Genomic DNA, 26898 nt, shown 5'->3' with positions numbered 1-26898 from the left:
TATACAGAGCAGCCGAAACCTGTATCCATCAGGTCAGCGGCGCTGACTGGTTCAGTGACAGCGGGTCCTACATGTCAGGACACTGCCTTGACGGATTCAGGTCTTAGCGTACGATACAGCTGCTCTGTATACAGAATACAAAGTAGTTGTATTTCAAAAAGTTAAAATAATTTTTAATAAAAAAGATTTAGAAAGTTGCACAAAACACACTCATGTACATTTGTATTAAAAAATCTATATATTTCAAAGGTGTACATAGTCATTTATCTTATGTCTATAAAGTATATTTTGTACCAAGAATAAAATACACCTTTATTAAGCTTACCTGATGCATTATCCCAATGTATGGAAAAATATTTCTGTCTCAATAATAAAAAATAAAATAAAATAAAAAGTTTGGCCAGCGTAGTAGAAAAGCTTTTTCTCTTCTTCTAAATTACACCCTAAACAGTGTATTCTACTCAGAGAAATAAAAATGCTTTCCTGTTAGCTTCTTCTTGTAACCTTATTATAGCGGTTAAAAAATTGAACACAGGGAGATTGAGAGGAATTGTAGTTTAATGAGATACTCTATAAAACAATTTACAATTATTTTGGATGCAATAAGTGTATTAAAAAAATTGAAGTCCTTTGTGCGTCTGGCAAGCTTTAGGTAAATCTGATCTCTCATTATTTTAAATTGGATAAACTAAGTGTAAGTAACATTTTAGGTGACTTTTCATAATAAGCGGTCATTAGTGTGTAGATAAGGAATTACACTATTTCTGGCCATTGTATGACTTGTATCCCTCATTATTTTTGTCAGTTTTCCCCTCTGCAGGCTCTATCTCTAAGGCCTTATTCACACAAGCAAGTTCAATTTGCATCAGCAAAAAAAAAAGTTTTTCCTGCATCTAAATATCCGTGTTGTGTCAGTATAGTTTTCGTGTGTCATCCATTTCTTCTCGTCAGTTTTTTTCCTCTGCAAGCACTTCCTGGTTTTACTTTTAGGTTTTTTCTGCATTGCTTTAGCAACTGATCTTTGAAAAATGGACAGCACATGGATGTCGTCCGTGCTCTGTCCGTTTTTTTCAAGCGCCCATAGACTTTAATCACTTGTCTGGTCTGCAAAAATGGACCAGAATAGGTCATGCTTTGAGTTTCTCACAGAAAAACAAATGTTTGATTAGCCCTATTGAAATACCTGTGTCAGCGTTCAGTCCGTTGTTAAAACAGATAGCACACTGATGAGAAACACATTCGTGTGAATAAGCCTAATTCTCAGTTTTCCCTGAGTTAGTGGATAGTGCCTAACTCCTGTCATGTCTCATATATATGGCAAACATATATAACAAGATAACACCCTACTCCACAATCTCTTTGTAGCACACACTCATAAACAGCAGCAACATGGAGAAATTCATACAGCAGTATTGAGCAATGTAGCTGTGAATAAAGAACTGGGGTGAGATAAAACACTTACCAGGAAGCTGCTGCAGCTTCTGTGACTCTCTGCCTCTCTCTCACTCTGCTCCTGCTTGGTCCTTTCCCCTCCCTTACTGAGGGATTAGGTTACAGCTCCCCTGTCTATAGAATTTTTTGGGTAGCTGTAACCTAATCCCTCAGTAAGTTGATTGTCTGTCTTATCTTGAAGAGATGGATATAGAAGTAAATTTAAAGTGAGTGAACAGTTAAGGCCCTTTTACAATGGACAATTATCGTGGAAACGAGCGTTCAAAGAACACTCATTCCCAATAATTGCCCTGTGTAAACAGGGCAGTGATCAGCAGAGGAACAAGCAAACGCCAGTTCATCAGCTGATCGTATTGTTTTAAATGTGTAAAATATTATCGTTGTCGACAGCACATCTCCCAGTGTAAACAGGGAGACTGCTGCCGACATGATACAAATGTATAGAAGTAACGATCGCTCGTCCCCAACAAGCTGTCTCGTTGACCGGCGCTCGTTGCAACGGCCAAATTTGGCCGGTGTAAAAGTACCTGTATGAGGTAGGAGCCTAATGAGCGGAGAAAGAGGGATTTTTCTCTAATAAGATATATTACAAAGTTTCTTAGATTAGTTTGTATTATATTTATGCAAAGTTTATTGAAAAGTTATTGATCATTTAATTGTACATTGTGCTTCTATACACTATTAGGCTAGCGCTAAACACAGACTCTTGTAGTGCAATAGCTGGGAATATGACTATTCATGTGAATGCATTGAGTTGCATATACATATCATAAGCAACTGTTGTGTGACAAACATATAATTTATAAAAACGTGCAATACACAACTTGCTATTAAAGCCATCACTCTAATAAAGAATATGTGTAGTCCGTGCTTAGTGGTACCAACTATTATTTTGACTCCTGGCAAGCATAACAACAATGATTTTCCAAAATATCCTGTCATCCCTTTTGGTTTTTCAGGCTTCTCAATAGCCTGTCAATGATTTCTACAATTCTATCTATTTATTCTGTTGCTTGCTAGCTGCCCTCTTCCTCTTCTTCTTTCAAGACTTCTAGGGATAATTGTAATAACAATTCTTATAATTATTGATATATAAGTAGAATGTGGGTTTTGTGCTCTAAAGAGGTTGTACCAGAATCGACAATTATCACCTATTCACAGGATAGGTAATAACTGCCTGATCACTGGAACCCCCACTGGGATCCTCACTGATCGTGAGAACAGGGGCTCTGTAGCCCAGGAAAGCTTCAGTGATGTTGCTTCCCCAGGCAGACATAGCAGCCTGAGATTCTGGCAGTTGGGAAGGTATGATAGGGCTGCTGTATGGGTGGGGCGTTCTCTGTGTGGATCCCAATCATTTGGAGACAGGGCAGCCAGAGTCTGTGGGCAGGGCAGCCTCTGTTGCGTTGGGAAGCTTCTGTGATAACTGTCCATATGTGGACAATTTTGTCACTGAAGCTTTCCGATACTTACTTTAAAGCGGTTGTCCCAAAATTAACAATTAGCACCTATTAGGATAGGTGCTAATTGTCTCATCGCTGGGGGCCCCACAGTGAGGAGGAGTTAAAATAGAGCGGCAGTAGATCATGCGCCCGCCGCTACATTCAATGTCTATGGGACTGATGGAAACAGCCGAGAGCTGCGTTTAGCATGTATGTCGGGAGCTTATACGGCGGATGTACATGGTAAACGTAGGAAAGAAACATGATGTGAACATAACCTAACATGGGAGCAGGGGGGGGGGATGTACAGTGCCTGACAGACAAGAGGGTGGAGCATGATCAGTAGAATTGCTGTGGGAATAATAGTGTCATGTACATTACAAAGACATCTATAGGTACAGGGTGGTTAGGTAGGTCTTGTTGTCCCTGATTAATTTTGATTTTCTTTGTTTTACCTGTAATATCACCTATATTTTTTTAAATAATTGAAACCATATATTGAAACACATTATTATTTTCTAGTCTATTTTTATTTTCTGATTGGGGATTTATTAATTATTTTCTGTATACAATTATGGGGGCAGTCATTTTGCCTCCGCAGATATTAACAGCATTCAGAGATATGCTTTACAGCAGCCACATGGTCTATAGGAAACTATAGACTGGAGATGTTCATTGACCTCTATGGGAGAGTTTTCTGCCCATGCTCTGAGACCTGTGCAGAGATCATTGTGCAGGGAGGAGGTATGCTGTGACCATCTCTTTTTGAAAATGGTCTGATCCTATGTCATCTTTATATAGATGTTACCTTCCATTATAATTCAGCCTGTAATTCTGACTGCTGAGAAGTGTCAGTCTTTTATAAGGCTGATTAGTCATAGGGAAAACTGCAAGATTTCAGGATTTAAAAAAAATATATAAATAGTGATGTGGAAAATACAATTTTAAAAAAGCATCACCAAACATATGTTTAACATAAAAACTTGATTTATACAATAGGTCATTTTCTTGTTAAAAATGTTATTAGAAGCAGCAAGTTGTTACGTTATATTCACATATCCATTCACATCCCCATTAGCGGGAGATTTTAAGCCCTGCCCAATCATTCCAGGACCGCCAATAAAACATCCCATAAATGCCCTTTGGAGAATATTTGCATAAACCCCACCCCCTTTTGAGGTCTGTTTTGTGGAACAATCCCACAAAAAATTTAATAGTAGGGAGGTATGTTTAAATATTATAAGAGTACAGAACTGAAATGTAACCTGTTGTTGTCTGTTTAGGTTTAGGAGAGGATGAATATAGCGCCCTGCACCAGGGGTACAGATAAGAAGTTAAGAAAAATGTCTGCCCCCATAATTACTGCTATATTTCTAATCCTTTTCTGAAAAACATCACAAGTATTTAGGTGCAGAAATTTCGTAGAAACAAATCTAACAAATAATTGGCCTAACACAACTTTAACATCTCGACAAGGGATAAAGTATATTTACTGGTGTTTTGTTATTTTATTTATTGTAAATGCTTTTTAATGCATGACCCAGCACAATTTTTATTGTAGGAGGAAAATATATATTTACGGCAGTTTTTGGTTAAATAATATGTTTTGTATTTTAGTTTCAAAATAAAAGGGAGATTTATGAAATCTGTCGAAAAGAAAAACTCTGATGCCCACAGCAATTATTCACAAAACAGCTTTCTATTTTTAAGAGCACTATAAGAAATGAAAACTGGGCTGTGATTTGCTTTTTCATAAATCTCCCCCAATATCTTCAGGGTTTTGATTAATCGTATGTATCCTGAATTAAATAGCAATGTTGACATTATTAATCCCTTAATGACGCAGGCTAGTTTGGGACTTAAGGCTCAGAGCCCATTTTTCAAATCTGACGTGTCACTTTATGTGGTAATAACTATGGAATGCTTTTACCTATCTAAGTGATTCTAACATTGTTTTCTCGTGACACATTGGACTTTACGTTAGTGGTAAAATTTGGTCGATATATTTAGTGCTTATTTGTGAAAAATAGCTAAATTTAGGGAAAATTTGGAAAAATTTGCATTTTTCTGAATTTAAATGTATCTGCTTGTTAGACAGATAGTAATACCACACAACATAGTTACTAGTTCACATTTCCCATACGTCTAATATATGTTGGCATAATTTTTTGAACATTCTTTTATTTTTCTAGGACGTTACAAAGCTTAGAACATAAGCCGCAATTTCTCATATTTTTAAGAAAATATCAAAAGCCTTTTTTGGGGGGACCAGTTCAGTTCGGAAGTGGCTTTGAGGGGCCTATATATTAGAAACCCCCATAAAACACCCCATTTTAAAAACGAGACACCCCTTAAAGTATTCAAAACAGCATTTAGAAAGTTTCTTAATCCTTTAAGCGTTTCACAGGAATTTAAAGCAAAGTGGAGGTGAAATTTACAAATTTCATTTATTTTGGAAGAAAATCCTTTTTATTCAATTTTTTTCTGTAAAACAGAGGGTTTTACGAGAGAAACACAACTCAATATTTATTGCCCAGATTCTGCAGTTTTTAGAAATATCCTACATGTGGCCCTAGTGTGCTAATGGACTGTAGCACCGGCCTGAGAAGCAAAGGAGTACCTAGTAGGTTTTGGGGCCTCCTTTTTATTAGAATAAATTTTAGGCACCATGTCAGGTTTGAAAAGATCTTGTGGAGCCACAACAGTGGAAACCCCCCAAAAGTGACCCCTTTGGCAAAATAAACCCCTTAAGGAATTTTTCGTGGGGTATAGTGAGCATTTTATACCCCACAGTTTTTTTGCTGCATTTTGTGGAATTAGGCTGTGAAATTGAAAATCACACATTTCCCTGATAAAATGTGCAATTATTAATTTTGACAAGGAATAAAGGAGAAAAAGCACCCCAACATTTGAAAAGCAATTTCTCCCTAGTGCGGCAATACCCCATATGGGGTCAGAAACTGCTAGTTGTACAAACGGCAGGGCTCAGAAAGGTAGGAATGGAATGTTGATTTTGCTGGATTGGTTTCTGGGCGCCATGTCGCATTTGCAGAGCTTCTGAGGTACCAGTACAGGGGAAAACCCTTAACAGTGACTCCATTTTGGAAACTACACCCCTTGAGGAATCCATTGTAGTTTTCATGGGGTGCATGCTTCGTGACTTTTTGATCAGTTTTTATTCTATTTTTTAAGAGCCGTGGTGACTAAAAAGCAGCAATTCTACTGCGTTTTTATTCCTTTTTTTTACAGCGTTCACCGTGCGCTATAAATTACATATTGACTTTATTTGGCAGGGCGATACGATTACAGTGATACCATATGTATATAGTTTGTTTTATGTTTTAAGGCGTTTGCACAATAAAATACTTTTTTTTTTTTAAAATCATTAACTTTTTGTGTTGCCTTATTCTAAGAACCATAACTTTTTAATTTTTCCATCAAGAAAGCGGTTTGAGGGCTTGTTTTTTTGCGTATCGAACTGTCGTTTTGAACAGTACCACTCTTTGATCTATGAAGTGACCAAATAATTTGGGATTCTGGTATGGTTTATTTTCATTTTCATATTCATTTTAATGGGATAAATAATAAAATACTTTTGTTGGTCAGGCCGTTACGGACACGGCGATACAAATTATGTATAGTTTATTTATTTTTTTAATTTATGTTTTTGATAATAAATTACTAATAAAGGAAAAAGGGCGATTTTTACTTTAAAACTTTTATTTTATTTTTATACAACTTTTTTGTAAACTTTTTTTTTGTCCCACTAGGGGATTTGAAGGCATGAAACCCTGATCGCTATTGTAATACACTGCACTACATGTGTAGTGCAGTGTATTAGAGCTGTCAGTTACTCACTGACAGTAAGCATGGCGGGTTCTGACTTTGTCAGGACCTACTAGGCTTCTGTAGATGGCATAGTTGGAGGCCATTGTTAGGCCTCCGGTTGCCATAGAAACCATCGGTACCCACTAGAGCGTTGCGGGGCATCAATGGTGTTTTAACCCCTAAGAAGCCAAGATAGCTATTGAACACGGCTTCTAAGGGGTTAATTGGCTGGGACACCACGATTGGTCCCTGGGGAAGGAGCTGTGGCAACAGCTGTACGAGACAGCAGTTGTCACAGTCCCTGTATGTGACGGGAGGGGGGCCAGAATGGCGGTTCCTCCCGTGACATACTATTCCGTCACTGAGCACGAACGATGGGCTCATCATGACAGAATAGTACGTCAAGCAATTGGAAGGGGTTAAATCCAATGAAATAATGTGCAGCTATTTAATTGAACAACAAAAAGGGATTCTAACTTTAAAGCTGTGTCATCCGGAAATGCTAAACTTTAAAAGAAATGACCAGCAAAGTGCAACGTTGCACTAACCAGTTTCCTAGTAATGACTCAATAACATTAAGCTTTTGACTGTATAATTGCCAAACTGTTTTGATTACAAAGTAAATTTGCAGCAGGGGGTGACCATAAGGTTGTGGCTTGAATATTAATGAGTGATAGCAAGTTATAAAATACTTGAAGAAAATGATGTATTGCGCAACCTTGCACTTTGTATCCATGGAAAGAATGAAACTATTTACTAATGTCGGGTTTGTTGAAGTCCCTTAAATTGCAGATAATGGTAGATAATAGTAGAAGATTGGCATCACTCTTCTGAAGAATGATTTGCACAATGTTGTGACAGTCAGTACAAAGGGAGATGAACAAAGGTATAACAAAACCTAAAAAGTACAGTGAACATGATGAACGAAGCACTGATAATGACTAATAATGAATCATTCTTCATCTACCATTTACCATGACTGTATTAGCTTTGCAATAACAGAGGAAATTGTGGACCAGCCATAGACTGACAATATTAATTTATCATTTGCATTCTTCTCTTTTGATATTACTATTTTAAGGTGGACGGTATTGTAAAGATTTTTTTTAACTTTAACTTCAGTCTAAATGTACATTTATCTGTGACTGTCGGGGCTACGATGCTAAACATGGCATTATTTAAGAAAATATTGTTCAGGCTCATACATTCCGCTTTCAAAAAAGGTGACGTAGAATTTCCCTACCAAGTCATTGAATTGAAATTTGTCTATCTTTCCTAGATCCTGTTGACTGGCAAGAAGAGAGGGTAGAGGAAATGGGGTAACACATGTCTACAGGATCAAACGACATACAGGTTTGTTTGTAGTCTATAACCATGGAGACACATAGGTCTGCATTGGAACTCTATACATGAAATGTTGGGGCTTTTTGTTTGTTTTTTTAATATGAACTATTTGCAAAGTTGCTTCATTTTTAATTTCAGATGCATTTGGTCAATAAAAGCGGTCTCAAAACTGGACATATGTTTTAAGTTACCAACACATAATGAAAAATGGTTGCAATTTTACACCACACATTTTTGGAATCCACATGCCTTTTCTGAATAGAAAGAAATACATTGTTATGTCCACCTTTGCAACCTATTGTTTTTTTATTGCTCCAATCTATCTAAAACGAAAAATGAAACTTTTTCTAATGTTCTTCATTAAAAGTTTCCAACCGTTTTGTGTCTATAGCTGCTCTAATAGCTTCCTCTAGTGGTGGATGCAGACAGCTAGCATGTTATGTTCTAAATCTATGTCTATCAGGGGTTTTGGGGTTCTGTTTAAGAAAAATGGAGCACCATCCACTATAAAGATATATTGTGAAATGAATCAGCACAGAATTTAGGACTAAACACGACATGATGGTAAAAAGGTGGAAATTATTTTTAAGCTAAGACTTTGTGCAAGATTTATAATGAATTGTAGCTTTGTCAGATGCCTGGCAGAAATGAATGCTCTACCAAATTGAAATTGTATTTTTATAGCGTTGAACAAAATCTATTCACTCTATGTGTCTTCAGATGTACAATACAATAACACTGGTACATCAATTGTCCAAAATCTAATGTCTTACCATTCTTTCCATGTCTATATTTAGCCTACCAACTATACTGATTTTACTGAACCCAAAGATGAGTAGCTAGTTTAAGCGTACCTAACGTTTCAGGTGACTTTTCAGAAAAAGCTGTCATATGTCACACGAGGAATAGCAGCATTTCTGGCAATTATATAACTTATTTCCGGCATTTTTTTAGCAGTATACCCCACTACAGGCTCTTTCTCTAATTCTCAGATGTCTCTGTGCCAGAAGTTGGAATCTTACGGCTATCATGTCTGCCATACACTGCACATGGAGAAAAAGAGAATCCTGTTCTCCTATCTCTATCTATCACGTATATAGAATCTGGAGCAGATTGGTGGAGATTATACAGCAGTAATGACCAGTGTAGCGGAGAATCCAGTACTAATGTGACATAGAAATCTTACAACAGCCTGTGTCTTTCTCATTCTGCTCCTGCTTTCTCCTCCTGCTCACCCCCTCCCCCCTCCCCCCTGTCCATAGATTTGTATGCAGATTTGTCTGTTGCTGACTCACTTTATCTCTGCACCCTTCTAAATAGACTTGTATGGGCAGGCAGTGAAGAGACACACCCTCGCCTTCTGCTGCCTGTCAATTATGCTCTGTAACTACTGACAGACTTTGCTGGACAACAGGGTTGGACAGCAGATTACAGGAAGAGAAACACCTAGTGGAGGTAACTTCACACAAAATTTGAATGGATAAAATAACTACATTTTAACAGTAAGTAAATTACAAAGTTGATCTACATCAGATATACCATTAGATTAGCATATGTTGTTTGAAAAGTTACAGTCCATTTAATTCCTCTCTCACTTCCTAACATTCATTGTTTATCAACTTTTAACAAAAAAGGACATCATAGGGTATATAATATGGTAAAAACAAATGCAGACTCATCCGTAATGGACAAATAAAGATTTGGTCACTGATACTAGACCATGTTTAACACTCTAAAGGCATATTAAATTGAATGAAGTATGAAAGGGTAGGAAGGGGAGGGGAATAGAAAGAAATTAGCCCCTGGTAATATGATGGTACTTCCTGTCCCATTAAATGAAGGCAGGGAAAGTCGAGCACACAAAAGGCTGAAGTTACAAAGGAATAACTAAACTTAATTAGGATTCAGGAGAACAGTCTCATTTAAACCCACCAAAATCACACTCTTTTGGGTTAGACTAGCTGCATTATTCGTTTGTTTAATTTGAATTTTTTTTTAATAAAAAGTATTGTAATTCGCAAAAAACATACGATAAGACAAGTATTTTACAAACAAAAGCCAATCTACTGCTGGCTGAATATACACTCTTGTTAAACTTAAGACTCAAGAAATACATTTTCAGCATCATCTATAGTTGGCGAGCAATTGGTACATAGGTAATCACAGACAAGAATACAGATACCATACCTTTAACCTCTCAGTCACCCCATCCGTAAAGCTGACCGTGAACTCTGCAATTTTTGGCACTCTAATTTTCTTGTTCTTTTGTTCCGTCTGATACTCTGTCCTTGTCTTGACAACCACCTAAAACACATCAGTTTATTAGAACTTCAAAGATGCAATGGTGTACTGCACAATAAATCTTTCCACAGTTGTAGTCTATTAAAGGGTAAGTGTGGCTAGGACAACCTCTTTTTCATAGAAGCGTTCGCCTACAATAAACTTATTATAGGGGGTATCACTGGGGAGCAGCTGCCGAGCCCTCATTTACTTCAGGGAAAATGATGCATTAATTGGCATTGATGTAACGCCTTCTCCACAGAGAAAGATGCTGTCTGTAGTAGCTCTACACTCTGACTGATAGAAAACATCCCAAATTTTAAAGGGGTTTTCCTAGATGCCATAGATGTGTGATAAGTGGGGGTCACATTCCTATTACCACAATCTATCAGAACAATGGGGGTCCCCATATAGTTGCACAATACAGGTGGAGATCAAATGGAGAGGCTGCAGCGCAAGTCCATATGTACGTGGCTCTCTTCATTGAGGTCAGTGGCAGATACGAATAAAGACAAGCCTTTTCTATTGGAAGTTACTGTGAATATGATTTTCTTTTTTTTATAAAGCTTGTTAAATGAATGTCACATAACAGTATATAATCCATACATACTTGAAATCCCTATAACCCACACAATAATTTAACATATTATTCTTGAAAAGAGATGACTAACTGGGGACGTGATTAATTTGTATTAATATATAAATGGCCCCTACAAAAAATATGGTAAAAACCTGTACCATGTAAAATCCCCTTAAAAGGGAAGGGGGCTGTAACATCTATGGCCACGGACCTTCATCCTGACACCCTTCTGACGGCCGCGACCATGGACAAGTGAGTGTCGGGCGGCATCTCCCTCCTGGGAGATGCCGGCACTCACTTTCGCATCTAGGTACTGGCTCCCGCAGGGTGTGCACGCGCATGCTCAGCCTTAAAGAGCCAGTACGTGCACATGCAGAATATCTGCAAATTAGCCCAGAATGCGTCTGTACTATAAAAAGGGCTATGCCATTCCATTCATTGCCTGTGCGTTGTTGTGTTACCCTAGTCTGTCTTTGCAAATGGTCCCTTAGTGTTTCCAAGTTCCCAGTGTTCCGTTCCTGCTTCCAGTACCCCGTAACCCGTACTACAGTGCCCCTGTGCCTTAAAGTGTTGGAGTCGTGTTGTGCTCTGTGCTGCATCTGCTTTGTTGCACCCCGCCTGGTGCCTGCCTTCTGCCGGAGCCTCATCTCAGCTTGAAACCACCGCTACTGTCTACGTTGCCTCAGGTACCCTTTCCAGATCTATAGACATTGCCTATACCTGTTTGGCCAGCTGCTATTTCGCTACGCGGTATGGCCCAGTGGGTCCATACCCCGCATCGTGACAGTACGCTCAGGCCATGGACCCCACTGGTCATTTCAAGGGCCTGTCACCTTCTCAAGCCATGAAAGCGGATCTGCAGGACCGGCGAACACGACAGGATCAACTTTGTGTGGCAGTGAACGCCATGGCACAACAGCTAGGGGCGCTAGCTGCTTCCTCCTCTGCTCCTGTTCCAGTTTCTCCGGCTGATCCTCCTGCTACACCTCCTCCTGTCAGCACCAGTTCTGATCCCTGGTTCTCGCTGCCACTACCACCTCGTTTCAACGAAGACGCAAGCACATGCAGGGGATTTCTCAATCAGTGTCACATTCACTTCACCTTTCATGCAAGAGCATTTCCCTCAGACAGCGCCAGGATCGCCTTCATTGTTTCCCTGCTTGCTGGCAAGGCCCTGGCTTGGGCTAAATCTATCTGGGAACGACAGGGAGCTGAGACCCGTGTCTTCCAGGGGTTCCTGCACTGTGTTTGAGGAGCCTGGACGAGTCTCGTCAGCAGCTACTTCCCTACTAAACCTTCGCCAGGAGGACACCTCAGTGGGCGAGTACACCATCCAGTTCCGGACCCTGGCAGGTGAGCTGTTCTGGAACAACAAGGCGTTGGTAGATTCCTTGGACTGTCATCAGAGATCAAAGAAGATGAACTGGCTGCCCGTGATCTACCACCTACCCTGGACGACCTTATTTTACTTGCTACCTGGGTTGATATGAGGCTCAAGGAAAGATCCTAAGAGGTTCGTCGGGAGAGAAGACTCCCTAGGTTGGCTCCCAACTTCCTGGGACCACTCTTGTCCTCATTTGTTGCCCCACCTGAGGAGCCTATGCAGGTGAAACGATTTAAACTATCTGTCCAGGAAAAACAGCGCAGGCGCACTTCCGGACTTTGTCTGTATTGCGGCCTCGGAGGCCATGACGTGCGCCTGTGTCCCCAGAAGCCAAAAAACTCCAACGCCTAGAATTGGTTGGAGAGACAACCCTGGGCGACACAGCATTTGACAGAGAACTTTCTTCCAAGTTGTCTATCCCTGTGACTATTGTCACTGGCGCGAGGACCCACCTGGCCTCTGCCTATCTGGCCAATTTTTTACGCAGAGACCTAGTGGATCTCCTTCACTTGCCTACAACCCTTCTGGAGAAGCTGTTGATCATTGCCTCAGTAAATAGACTGCCTCTGCCTGACCCAACATTGTCTGTAAACAAACCGCTGAGGCTTCAAGTGGGAGCCCCTTATTCCAAGCTCATCTCCATTTCTTGTCCTGCCCAGGGCCGTCAACCCCGTGCTGCTGGGTTTGCATTGGCTCCGTCTACACGCCCCAGTCCCGGATTGGAACTCCGGAGAGGTCCTCCAGTGGCGTCCCACGTGACTCAACCGCTACCTGGGGCATATCCATCCGGTTCAGCCTCCTCCGCATCAGTCATTGGCAGGGTTGCCCCCTTGCTACTCTCAATTCTCGGATGTCTTCAGCAAGAAGGAGGCAGAGACATTGCCCCCACACCGGGCGTATGACTGTCCTGTTGACTTGGTTCCTGATTCGTCACCTCCCCGTGGTAGAGTATACCGTCTCTCCTTACCGGAGACCCAGTCTATATCCGCCAATATCAAGGAGAATTTAGAGAGGGACTTCATACGCAAATCCTCATCCCAGGCCGGGTTAATCAAGACGGATCTCTCTGACCCTGCATTGACTACCGGAGCCTTAACCAGATCACGGTAAAGAACAGATACCCGTTGCCTTTGATTTCAGAACTGTTTGATCGTATACGGGGAGCAACATTTTTTTACAAACTAGACTTGCGGGGGCCTACAACCTAATCCGGATTCGTCGGGGTGACGAATGGAAGGCGGCATTTAATACTTGAGATGGGCACTACGAATACCTGGTGATGCCCTTCTGCCTGTGTAACGCTCCCGCGGTCTTACAGGAGTTCATCAATGACATCTTCTGTGATCTCCTCTATGTCTGTGTTGTGGTGTATCTCGATGACATTTTGATTTTTTCCCCAGATCCAGCTACTCATCAAAGACATGTCCGTCAAGTTTGGCTTAGATTGAGGGAGAATCGCCTATATGCTAAGCTGGAGAAGTGCGTGTTCAATAAAAAGTCTCTACCCTTCCTGGGCTACATGATCTCTGATTAAAGTCTCAAAATGGATCCTGAGAAGGTAAAGGCTGTCCTGGAATGGCCACATCCTCAAGGCTTAAGGGCCATACAGTGCTTCTTGGGATTCGCCAAATTCTACCAACTGTTCATCCCCAACGTCTCCTCACTGACAGCTCCCATCTCTACCCTCACCAAAAAAGGTATGAACGCCAAGGTGTGGACTCCAAAAGCAGAGGCCGCATTCAGGGGCTTAAAGAAGGCCTTAACGTCAGCCTCAATCCTCCATCATCCTGATGTGTCTCTGCAGTTTTCGTTGGCGGTGGACGCCTCCTCTGTTGGTGCTGGCGCACTTCTGTTCCAGAGAGGCTCCAAAAGCAAGACAGTGGTTTGTGGCTATTACTCCAAGCATTTTTCTCCCGCAGAGCTCAACTACTCGATTGGGGACCAGGAGTTACTGGCCATCAAGCTGGCCCTGGAGGAGTGGAGACACCTACTAGGGGGTGCAGCTCATCCAATCCTAATATTCACGGATCACAAAAACCTCACCTATCTCCAGACGGCCCAGCAGGTGAACCCCCGTCAGGCCATGTGGTCGCTGTACTTTGTCCGGAACCAGTTTGAGCTCCACTACCGCCCTGCTGACAAGAATGTGAGGGCCGATGCCTTGTCCAGGTCGTTCAAGATAGAGGACACTATGGAGTCTCCACAGAATATCATTGATCCATCCTTCATCATCCCTGTCAACCCTCCGCAAGTTAGAGACATTCCTCCGGGGAGGACTTTTGTGCGCCTGGCAGACAGAAGAAGAATCCTCCGCTGGGGACACAGTTCTAAACTGGCAGGTCACGCGGGTGCCTGTGAGACCCGAGACCTGATTGCCCGTCAGTTCTGGTGGCCCACGCTGCCCAAAGACATAATGGACTTTGTCTCTTCCTGCACGGTGTGCGCAGCAAATAAAGTTGTCCACTCCAAACCGGCTGGCCTGCTCAAGCCGGCAACATATTGCTATGGACTTTGTCATGGACCTGCCTCCGTCTGCTGGATGCAGTACGGTCTGGGTGGTGGTGGACCCATTCTCCAAGATGGCTCATTATGTATCACTGACCGGCCTACCTTCTGATTCACGACTGGCCAATCTTTTCATCCAACACATCCTCCGTCTGCACAGCTTGCCTCTGCATATTGTGTCGGATTGGGGGGTTCAGTTCACCTCAAAGTTCTGGAGAGCCCTCTGCAGTCTCCTCGGTGTGAAGTTGGACTTTTCCTCAGCCTACCATCCCGAGTCCAATGGTCAAGTCGAGAGGATTAATCAGATTATGGAGAACTATCTACGACACTTTATCTCCAGGCAGCATGATGACTGGGTGCAGCTGCTTCCTTAGGCTGAGTTCTCCTACAACAACCACACTAGTGAGTCCACCGCCTCCAGCCCATTCTTCATTGTCTACGACCAAAACCCACGAATACCTCTTCCTGTTTCCACTACGTCCCAGGTGCCTGCAGCTGACTCTACATTCAAGGACTTTCTACAAATCTGGCAGCAGACCCGATCTTCTATTCTGCTGGCGGTTGACCGCATGAAAAGGAAGGCAGACACAAGAAGATGAGAGCCTCCCCAGTTTCTTCCAGGCACTAAGGTCTGGCTGTCCTCTAAGAATATCCAGCTGAGGGTGCCGTCTTGCAAGTTTGCTCCCAGGACCCTTCGAGATCCTGCTGCAGATCAACCCTGTCTCCTACAAGCTTCGGCTGCCTCCCATCCTCAAGATCCCAAACTCCTTTCACGCCTCCCTGCTGAAGCCTGTGGTCCTGAACTGCTACACCAAGACCACTAGTCACGCAGTGGCTCCTAGCGGTTCGTCGGAGACCTTTGAGGTGAAGGAGATCTTGAACACCAAGAGAGTAGGAGGAAGAACATTTTATTCGGTGGTTTGGAGGGATGTTGGTCCAGAGGAGAGGTCCTGGGAGCCAGAGGAGAACATCAATGTTCCTGCCCTCATGAAGAAGTTTCTCTCCCGCTCTGGCCCCAAGAAGAGGGGGTGTAAGTGGGGGGATACTGTAACATCTATGGCCGCGGACCGTTGTCCTGACTTACCCTCTGACGGCCGTGGCCAGGGCCGGCCTTAGGGGTGTGCGACCTGCGCCTTTGCACAGGGCTTATCACTGAAGCAGGTGGAAGGGGGCGTTGCGCTGGCTCCCTTCCCATGCTTGTTTCAGAAGCGCCCGGGCCTGGGGACTCAGCAGTCGACTTTCCGCTGGGTGCTTCTTCACTCAGTAGCGTCGATACCGCTGCAGCAGCTGTGGCGGCTGCTAGCGGCGACACAGGGCATAAATGCGCCCGCGCAGGGCCCCCACATGGGCTGCGGCATCACTAGCAGTCGCTGTGGCTGCTACAGCGGTAGCGACGGCACTATAGCAGAGCAGGGAGATATCTACGAGTGCCACTGTAGCCCCCTGAAGGAGCGGAATCCCTGTGTGGCCAGGGATTCCGCTCCTGGAGTGCCCTACTTGATGTCTCTGTCCATATATAGACAGTGACATCAGGAAAAACTTCTGAAGCGGAATCCTCGTCCACAGCGTTGCCAACTCTGTGACCAGGGATTCCACTCCAGGAGAAGCCAATGACGTCACTGTCCATAAATGGACACAGACGACAGGGGCTTCTCCTCAAGTGGAATTCCCGGTCACAGCGTCGACAATGCTGTGGACGGGGACTCCGCTTCAAGCGAGCGCTCCAGGAGCGAAATCCCCAGCCACACGGGGATTCCGCTCCTTCAAGGAGCTACAGTGGAGCTATCTACATGAAGGGGAGCGGGTGCTATCTACAAGGGGGCTGTGGGCTGTGTGGTACTACCTACAAGGGGGCTGTGTGGCACTACCAACAAGGGGGCTGTGGGCTTTGTGGCACTACCAACAAGGGGGCTGTGTGGCACTACCAGCAAGGGGGCTGTGGGCTATGTAGCACTACCTACCAGGACACGGTGTGGCACTACCCGCAAGTGGGCGTGTGGCACTCCCTACCAGGGTGCTGTGAGGCACTACCTACCAGGGGGCTGTGTGGCACTACCTACAGGGGACTGTGTGGCACTACCTAGAGGGGGCTGTGTGGCACTACCTACAGGGGGCAGTTTGGCACTACCTACAGGGGGCTGTGTGGAACTCTCTACAAGGGGGCTGTGTGGCACTATCTACAAGGGGGCTGTGTGGCACTATCTACAAGGGGGCTGTGTGGCACTATCTACAATGGGGCTCTGTGGCACTATCTACAAGGGGGCTCTGTGGCGCTATCTACAAGTTAGCTGTGTGGCACTATCTACAAGGGGGCTGTGTGGCGCTATCTACAAAGGGGCTGTGTGACGCTATCTACAAGGGGGCTGTGTGGCGCTATCTACAAGGGGGCTGTGTGGCGCTATCTACAAGAGTGCTGTGTGGCGCTATCTACAAGGGGGCTGTGTGGCGCTATCTACAAATGGGCTGTGTGACGCTATCTACAAGGGGGCTGTGTGGCGCTATCTACAAGGAGGCTGTGTTGCGCTATCTACGAGGAGGCTGTGTGGCGCTATCTACGAGGGGGCTGTGTGGTGCTATCAACAAGGGGGCTGTGTGGCGCTATCTACAAGAGGGCTGTGTGGCACTATCTACAAGGGGGCTGTGTGGCACTATCTACAAGGGGGCTGTGTGGCACTATCTACAAGGGGGCTGTGTGGCACTACCTACAAGGGGCTGTGTGGCACTACCTACAAGGGGCTGTGTGGCACTACCTACAAGGGGCTGTGTGGCACTACCTACAAGGGGCTGTGTGGCACTACTTACAAGGGGGCTGTGTGGCACTACCAACAAGGGGGCTGTGTGGCACTACCTACCATGATGCTGTGTGGCACTACCTACAAGGGGGCTGTGTGGAACTACCTACCAGGACGCTGTGTGGCACTCACAACCAGGACGCTGTGTGGCACTCACAACCAGGACGCTGTATGGCACTACCTTCCAGGGTGCTGTGTGGCATAACCTACAGGGGGCTGTGTGGCACTACCTACTGTGAGTGGGGGCTGATGGTCATATTTCTGTGAGTGGGGGGCTGATTGTAATTTTACTGTGAGTGGGTGGATGATGGTCATTTTACTGTGAGTAGGGGCTGATGGACATATTACTGTGAGTGGGGGGCTGATGGTCATTTTACTGTGAATGGGTGGCTGATGGTAATTTTACTGTGAGTGGCGGGTTGATGGTTATTTTATGGTGAGTGGGGGGCTGATTGTCATTTTACTGTGAGTGGGGAGCTGATGGTTATTTTATTGTGAGTGGGGGGGTGATGGTCATTTTACTGTGAGTGGGGGGGCTGATGGTCATTTTACTGTGAGTGTGGCGATGATGATCATTTTACTGTGTGTGGCGGGCTGATGATTATTTTACTCTTAGTGGGGGGCTGATTGACATTTTATTGCTGATTATCATTTTACTGTGAGTGGGGTGCTGATGGTCATATTACTGAGAGTGGGGGGTGATGGCCATTTTACTGTGAGTGGGGGGGCTGATGGTCATTTTACTGTGAGTGGGGGGCTGATAGTCATTTTACTGTTTGTGGCGGGCTGATAGTCATTTTACTCTTAGTTGGGGGCTGATTGTCATTTTACTGCTGATTATCATTTTACTGTGAGTGGGGGCTGATGGTCATATTAATGAGAGTGGGGGGCTGATGTTCATTTTACTGTGAGTGGGGGACTGATGATCATTTTACTATGAGTGGGGGGCTGATAGTCATATTATTGAGAGTGATAAGATAAAACTCAAGAACTCCTCTGGTTAAATATGCAAAGAAAATATAACATTTTCGGATCCGGCAATGTAATAGAGAAATATGTAACGTTTCGGCCACAATTCGGCCTTTGTCAAAACTCTATTGCTGCTGGTCAATAGAAAAAGTTGCTGGAGACCTATAGGAAAAGGTAGCTTGTACCATGGAGAAATGTGTCCATGGGACAAGCTACCTTTTCCTATAGCGCTCCAGCAACTTTTTCTATTGACCAGCGGCAATAGAGTTTTGAATAGGTGGGAACCCTACCTACAGCACCCGGACCATTTTGCAGAGTGCCACAGATTTTAACTACATATTATTGAGAGTGGGGGGCTGATGGTCATTTTACTGTGAGTGGTGGGCTGATGGTCATTTTACTGTGAGGGGGGGGCTGATGGTCATTTTACTGTGAGGGGGCTGATGGTCTTCAAGTTGGTTCTACCTCTGACCTCCAATTGAAATTAATAGGAGGCAGAAAATACCTGCGCCGCCCATTTGGAGATTGTTTGCCTGCGCCTTTTGCATTCGCTTCAACGGCTTAAGAAAAAAACAAAAAAAAAAAGGTAACAACAATGCTGTCAATTCCTGAAGAAATTTTAAGGCAGATTTTTTTTGCCTTACAAAAAACACTGTGTGAACATACCCTGCGAGTCTAGTGCTTGATTTTAGCCGTTTTCTGTCTTTCTCAAAACAATTTTTGGTAGGGGTGCCCTGAGGAAATGTAATTTTTCCAGTTCTGCCTCGAGTCCAAAATGGTTGGGAAACTCTGTACTAGGCTACAAGATCACACCAGCCTACGCAAGGATCCCGTTGTGGAGCAGCTCAGTTCGTCGTGGGAATGGGGCTTAGGCGAGTACAATTTTTGTTTTTGTTTGGGGGCACTGTCTACAAGGGGGATGTGGGGGGGCTGTATGGCACGATCTACAAGGAGGATATGGGGATTATAGCACTGTCTACAGTAAGGCTGTATGGCAAAATCTACAGGGGGCACTATACTGTGTGGGGGTACTACAGGGAGCATAATATTGTGGGCACAATTAGAGGTCAAAATACTGTGTCCTTGAAGGGGTTGTAGTATATTATATTATTAAATATTATTATTATACTGTATAGGGGCACTAAAGGGGCATTATACTTTTTTTATGAGGCATTTTTTTAATGATGGGGTGGGGCGCCGAAAGATCACTTTGCACTAAGTGCCATCAATCCTAAGGCCGGCCCTGGCCACGGCCATGGACGAGTGAGTGCCAAGCGGAATCTCCCTCCTGGGAGATGCCGGCACTCACTTCCGCATCAAGGTACTGGCTCCCACAGGGTGCGCGCGCACGAACGTGCTCGGCCTTAAAGGGCCAGTACGCGCACATGCAGAATATCTGCAAATTAGTCCAGAATGCCTCTGGACTATAAAAAGGGCTATACCCTTCCATTCATTGCCTGAGCGTTGTTGTGTTACCCTAGTCTGTCTTTGCAAATGGTCCCTTAGTGTTTCCCAGTTCCCAGTGTTCCGTTCCTACTTCCAGTACCCCGTATCCCGTGCTACCGTGCCCTGTGCCTTAAAGTGTTTGAGTCATGTTGTGCTCTGTGCTGCATCTGCTGTGTTGCACCCCGTCTGGTGCCTGCCTACTGCCAGAGCTTCATCTCAGCCTGAAACCACCGCTACTGTCTACGTTGCCTCAGGTACCCTTTCCAGAACTATAGACATTGCCTATACCTCTTTGGCCAGCTGCTATCCTGCTACGCTGTACGGCCCAGTGGGTCCACACCCCGCGTCGTGACAGGGGAATTCCCTTGGTTTGAAGAAAAAAAAGGTTAAATCTCCAGATGCGACTGTTCATGTCTTTGACAGTGGGCAAACTTACAAAATTAGCAAGGGATCAAATACTTATTTCCTTCATTGTATACATGTGAGAAAACACTGGTGTGGTCTGCAATCTTGGACGACCACTGATTTTAAAAAAGCAGACATAACCCCTTTGGTACTGCTCAGAGACATAACATCGGCAGTGAAATCAATGGCAGTTTAAATTTTTGTATCAGTTTTTGTATATTTTTGACAGGATTTTCAGTATACCTTCATGCACATCCATTTAATTCCATTCTTACATAATATTAAAGGTTTGCACTAAATTCGTAAAAAGAGGGCATTGGGCACAATAAAACAGGGTCACATGGAGGCTAATAATGCGGTCATTCCTTATTCCCTTCAAGGGCTTTCTACTGAATATACCAATCCTTCCTAACATAAAATATATCAGAATAAATCACTGGATCAAATAGCTACCTAAATCAATCAATACAGATCATTTATAATTTTCCAAAAAGCTACACAAACCCTTCTTGAAATTCATATAATAATACTGCTCTTACAGTAAAAAGAAAAACCCCTTCCATACTGATAATAAAACTTTATCTCCTCTAGAATTGAATCAGTGATGCCCAACTGGTATCTGGGTGCCATGCCTTTACTAGGTTAATGGGCAGGCAGGGGTGCTCCCTGAGCAGTCTGCCTGATCAAGTTTTCTCTCCAACACTACAGCTATGAAGTTGCAGAGAATGTGGAAGTAGTTAATAAGAACAGCTGATAATTGGCCATACAAAGCACCTTCAACTACAAGGAGGATGGTTAAGTGTTTCCCTATTGCTCACGACAGTGAAAAAAGAAATGGCCATTAAGAACTGATTAATTGTCAGTTTTTTTATGTCCGTTTTGCATCAGTGTGTCTCCAAATTTTCAACTATTTCAAGCCCGTCTGACCGTTTTTAATAGCCATGGCTGTTAAAAAAACAGATGGATTTAATTTGTCAGGGTTTTTTTTGTCCCAACCCCCTGAAAACACCACAGTGCCCATTTAGATAGTGCTGCAATGCCCCTATAGATAGCGACACAGTGCTCACTGTAGATAGTGCCCACATAGTGCCACAGTGCCCACTGTAGATAGTGCCACAGTGCCCACATATAAAGTGTCATAGAGCCCACAGATAAAGTGCCCGAGCCTACATAGTGCCACAGTGCCCATGTAGATAGTGCCACACACAGTGCCAAGTAGATAGCGCCATGTGCCCATGTAGATAGTGCTACAGTGACCATGTAGATAGTGCCACACTCCCTTGAAGATAGTGCCACACAACCCCTCGGTAGATAGCGCCACACACACCCCACCCTGTAGATAGCGCCACACTCACCCCACTCTGTAGATAGTGCTATCCCCACCCTCTTTCGATAGCACCATTCAGTGCTCCCTCTAAGAGCAGAATCCGCAGCCAAAGCGTCGCCCATGCTCTGGCCGGAGATTCCGCTTCAGAAGGAGCCCCTGACGTCACTGTCCTTATATGCACAGTGATGTCAAGGGCTTACCCAAGACAGGAGTCCCTGGCCAGATTGCTTGCGGTGCTCTGGCCGGGGACTCTGTAGTTGTAAGCCCTGACAACACTGAGCATATATGGACAGTTACGTTAGGGCTTCCCCCGGGCTCATCGCATAAAGTAGCAATGTGCCCGGGGAGTCCTCTTGTGAGGGCATCAGTTTCGAATGGCCGTCACAAGGATTGATTGTTGAAAAACGGCCGTTAAAAACTGATCCTTTGACTTCTATGGGGCCGTCGGGCCGTGAAAACGGGCAAAAACAGAACATGTCGTAATTTTTGATGGCCCGTGTTCACGGGATGTTAAAAATTTGGTCTTGTGTTTGCAGCCATAGAACCACATTGTCCTGAAAACGTATTGTGGGAACAAAGACCGCACATGTATGTGTGTCAATAACAACTCCACATCCCGTCTGTGCCTCAATATGTGTGGTTGACTGAATGACTCAAGGACCACATTTTTAGGCCCATAGAATCGAGCTGGTAAGCAGACACTGTTCTACATGTAGAAAATGCTCCCCATAAATTTACAGGCCTAGTATAAAAAAGTTCCTTAGGTAGATCTATTTATTGACCTTGGTAGCATATTATGCTATATTTATACAGAGTAATTAAGTTACCCCAAAGCCTTCTTTTCCCCAAACTAAAAAAAAACAAAAGGCAAAACTATAACAGAAATTAGGGTTTTATTACTAAGAGTGGTATCTATCCTATTGCTTAAAATTGTATATCATTTAATCTGTTTGATTAACTCCATTACACATGCATAAATGTCCAATACCTTTTACTTTGCACTCCAAATATTAATAATGAAATACAATCAAGTTTGCAATTAGTGTCATTCATTAAATAGAACAACACTGCTTTGTCTATCAGTTTATCCAAATAAACTTCCTTTTTGTGCTCACAAACGAAGCAAAAAAGGCAGAGGAAAGGTGGACATCAAACCTGATTATAGCTCTGACTCATTTCCTCTTAACAGAGTAAACAAATGCAAGACAATAAACATCAACATTTATTAGATAATAAATACTACTTTTACAAGGAAAAAAGTAATTGTTAAAAAAAAAATTGTTTTGTGTTGACATATTCTGAGAGCCGTAGCGTTATTATTTTTCTGTCGAATGAGCGGTGTGAGGGCTGTTTTTTCCCCCAGACATTTACGGACGCAGTGATATTAATTATGTATATATTTTATTTTCCTTACATTGTTTTTAGGGGAACATGGGAAAAGGTTTTTATTTTACTTTTAATATTTTTTTTAAATATTAAACATAACCTTTATTTAACATTTTTGTATTAGTCCCCCTAGGGGACTTGAACCAGTAATCCTTGGATCGCTTGCACAATATACTGCAATACTAACGTATTGCAGCATATCGCAATATTTACCTGGTCCTATTAAGCCCTGCTTCTGGCATGGACTAATAGAAGCACAAAGTTGGCAGAACTGTCCCCAGGCTGCCACGACAAACATCGGCATCACATCACAGGGGGACGATAGGCTGTCGGAAGGGCTGCCCCCTCTTTCTAATGGCTTAGATGCCACAATCGCTATTGATCGTGGCTTTAAAGATAATCTATGATTTGAAGGGGTTGTCCACTACCGGACAACTGATGACCTATCCACTGGATAGTTCATCGGTATATGATCTGTGGGGCTCCGACACCGCCCATACTGGAAGCAGTTGGCTCTGGCCTGGCTACAGTATTGCAGCTGTGCTCCTGTCCAAGTGAATAGGAGCAGAGCTGCAGTTCTGCAACACCGCTACTATGCAATGTACAGAGCCAACTGCCTCTGTACATTGCATACTGTGCAACGACATCCTGTCCCGAAGGCCACCAGAGCAGCTGATCGGTGCGGGGTCCGGGTGTCAGACCCCCACAGAGCATATACTGATGACCTATCCGGTGGATAGGTCATCAGTTATCCAGTAGTGGAGAACCCCTTTAACTTACAGTAGGTCAAAATCACTACCAATAGAGGGCTGTATTTAATCCTTTTCCTACAAATGTGTTAGGCGGAATTCACACGACAGGGTCCCGCCCGAGCCCGAGTGTCAGGCGGTAAAATCGGCCATTTTGCCCGGCCGGTTTGCATAAAGTTTTGCATCCGTTCCGGGCTGGGCAGATCTGGACAGTGACATCAGTGGCAACTCCTGAAGGGGAATCCCCATGTGTTCGGGGATTCCGCTTCAGGAGTGTCCCCTGATGTCACTGCCCAGATATGGACAGAGACATCAAGCGCTCTGTCCAGGAGCGGAATCCCCGAAAACACGGGGATTCCGCTCCTTCAAGGAGCTAAAGTGGGGCTAGCACATAGCAGAGCGGGGAGATACCTCCCTGCTCTGCTATAGTGGCATCGCTACAGTAGTAGCAGCCGCAGCAGCAGCAGCTGCTAGCGGCGCCATGGAAGGTGGGCCGGGCCAGGGCGCTTTTAAAACAAGCAGGGGAAGGGAGCCAGCGCAGCGCTCCCTCCACCTGCTGTACACCCCGGCCCTGCCAGACAGTGTACAGCGTACAGCCATTCGTCCGAATGGCATCAACTCCTCCTCCTCCTCACATGCACTCTGCGCTGTGAGGAGGAGGAGATAGAGCGCAAGCGACGGAAAACATGACGGGACACATTCCGGTGATGGCCGTGTATTACCCGGCCCCATAGACTTCTATGGGAGCCGGGCGGCCCGGTACCCGGCCGAAAATAGAGAATGTCCCATTTTTTGACGGCCGGTTTTCCCGGCCGTCAAAAAATTGGTCGTGTGAATAGCCCCATTAGGGGTCTATTATTCCTAATGCAGCCGGGTGCCGGCCGATTTATGAACGGCCGGCACCCGGCCGGGAAACCCTGTCGTGTGAATGAGGCCTTAAGCAGGAAACAGTGAATATGTCAACAAACTACTATGCTACACATCTCCTTCCAAAATTGTAGTTTCTCTTCTTGCAAAAAAATGTATATATCATGACTTTATTCTACTTCGTGAGAAAATAAATGTAAAATACTTGTATGAGATTTAAAAAATGGTTTGCTCTTTTTTTTTCCAGAAACAGTCACTTTTGTCTATGGGTTTGGTATTGCAGAAATTAGATATAGAGAGTTGTTTGGAAGGATCTTCTCATTTGGATTGCCAGTGATGATCTTTCCCTGACTAAAAAATAGCAGTTTTGTTGGGTCAAAGAAATCAATCTTGACTCTAAACTTACAGACCACAAATTTTAGTCAGGAAAAGAAAATAACCAATTATTATTTTAGATTCCTGAATGACCACCATGAAAAAGGCATGGTCGGTACTTGGATTAAGAACAGTGAATTTTTAAATAATTCTATACATTTTAACACTAGGTAATATTTAGGTCCAGCATTCTGTGCTTATTAATTTTATAATGTATCTTTATTGCAGTCGGAGCTCAGTTTTTCTGAAGGAGAGCTAAATTCCCTGCATACTGTATTTAGTAACGCGCAGGGTTTCCTTTAGTGTGACTACAGGCAGCCAAAATGCTATCATCTAGTTCTATGGCGATTAAGGGAATTTGAAGCTCTGTATCAGATAAGCAGCTTCGACTAAAAAAATAAAATTTTATAATCTATCTCTCACTGGTAAAATTAACCTAGCCTAAAAATCAAGGGATCAAATACTTATTTCCTTCACTGTATTTAAAGCTGCATGTGATGTGTGACGTCCTGTACACCACAAGGAGGGGGAGAGGGGAGATAACCACGTGTTCAGTGTACGGAACGTCACACAAGCAGGAGATAAACACCAGTAGAAGGGTCATGTGACTACATGCGAGACTGCCTTACAGAGGCAATTCAGCTACAGACAGCACATTAGTAAGTGACTAATCTTATTGCAGTTATATCATCTGCACACAATTTTTTAAACAAAGAAAAACTCCTTTAAATCTGTGTTCTACATACAGAATATTTTATATGCATAAAAAAGGGTACAATGCCATTTTGTTTTCTTTGCCTTTTTTGTGTGAGTGAAATAGACTACAACAGTGCTAACATGTTATTTCACTGTGGAAAATATATAATAAACCACGTTGATAAGTAAAACTACTGGCAAATCTAGCCGTATCTGTACTAGGGATGCACAGTGCATTGAAACTTAGATAATGTTTAGATGCCGTACACCCTCAAAAGGTTCGATACCGTTATTTTATGTATTTCGATACTAAGCTGTGCGGTCGCACAGTTTAGCATGGTAACACATGAATGTATGAGAGCTGGGCTGCGGCCGTGTAATACAGCCTTTGCTCCGCTCCTGAGTCCTGACAAGTGCGCGCCATCAGCATGATGCGACCAGCGCTGCACTAATGAATGACGGCACTGAAGACCGAACATGACGGATGCACTGCAAAACAACCCCATGTTCTGTCTTCAGTGCCTGGACCGCCACTCATTAGTGTAGCGCAGCACACATCACCTTATGCTGACCACGTGCGCGATTATTATTGTCAGGAGCGGGGCAATGGCTGTATTACACAGCCGCAGCCCCGCTGTAACAGCAGAGATGAGAGAAACCTCTCATCTCCGCCGTTATTCCCCTGAATGCTGCGATCAAAGCTGATCACAGCATTCAAGGGGAAAATGAGAAGAGGGGATACCCCTTTGATCGCATCACTGGGAATCCCCGTGACGTGATTGAGGGACATACCATATATGGGCAGACAGCCCAGGGTCCATTGAAGGACCCCAGGGCTGTCTTACCATATTTCCTGTTAGGGCATACTTAGGTATGTCCTAACAAATTCCTGTGTACTATCCGTACACAGGCTAATGTACTGGCATATAGATATATGCTAGTACATTAAAGTTTAAAAATAAAGTAAAAACATAAAGTAATGTTAAATTTAAAAAAAATACACATACACATTTTTTACAATAAACATTAAAATAAGTGTCAATACATAAAACATACACATATTCGGTATTG

General features: G+C 43.8%; 1 protein-coding gene across 1 annotated transcript in view; it reads right to left on the bottom strand.

Annotated features, from left to right (window-relative positions):
- Positions 1-26898, bottom strand: part of NSG2 (neuronal vesicle trafficking associated 2) — a 79229-nt gene that overhangs the window by 50379 nt on the left and 1952 nt on the right. The window contains exon 3 of the mRNA XM_075856513.1: positions 10254-10370. Within this exon, the coding sequence (XP_075712628.1) occupies positions 10254-10370 (117 nt within the window). The remainder of the gene's footprint in view (positions 1-10253; positions 10371-26898) is intronic.

The sequence above is a fragment of the Rhinoderma darwinii genome, chromosome 3, assembly GCF_050947455.1.
Source record: "Rhinoderma darwinii isolate aRhiDar2 chromosome 3, aRhiDar2.hap1, whole genome shotgun sequence".
Taxonomy (NCBI): domain Eukaryota; kingdom Metazoa; phylum Chordata; class Amphibia; order Anura; family Rhinodermatidae; genus Rhinoderma; species Rhinoderma darwinii.
Note: the sequence above shows the minus strand (reverse complement) of the source record. Positions and strands in the feature narration are given on the sequence as shown.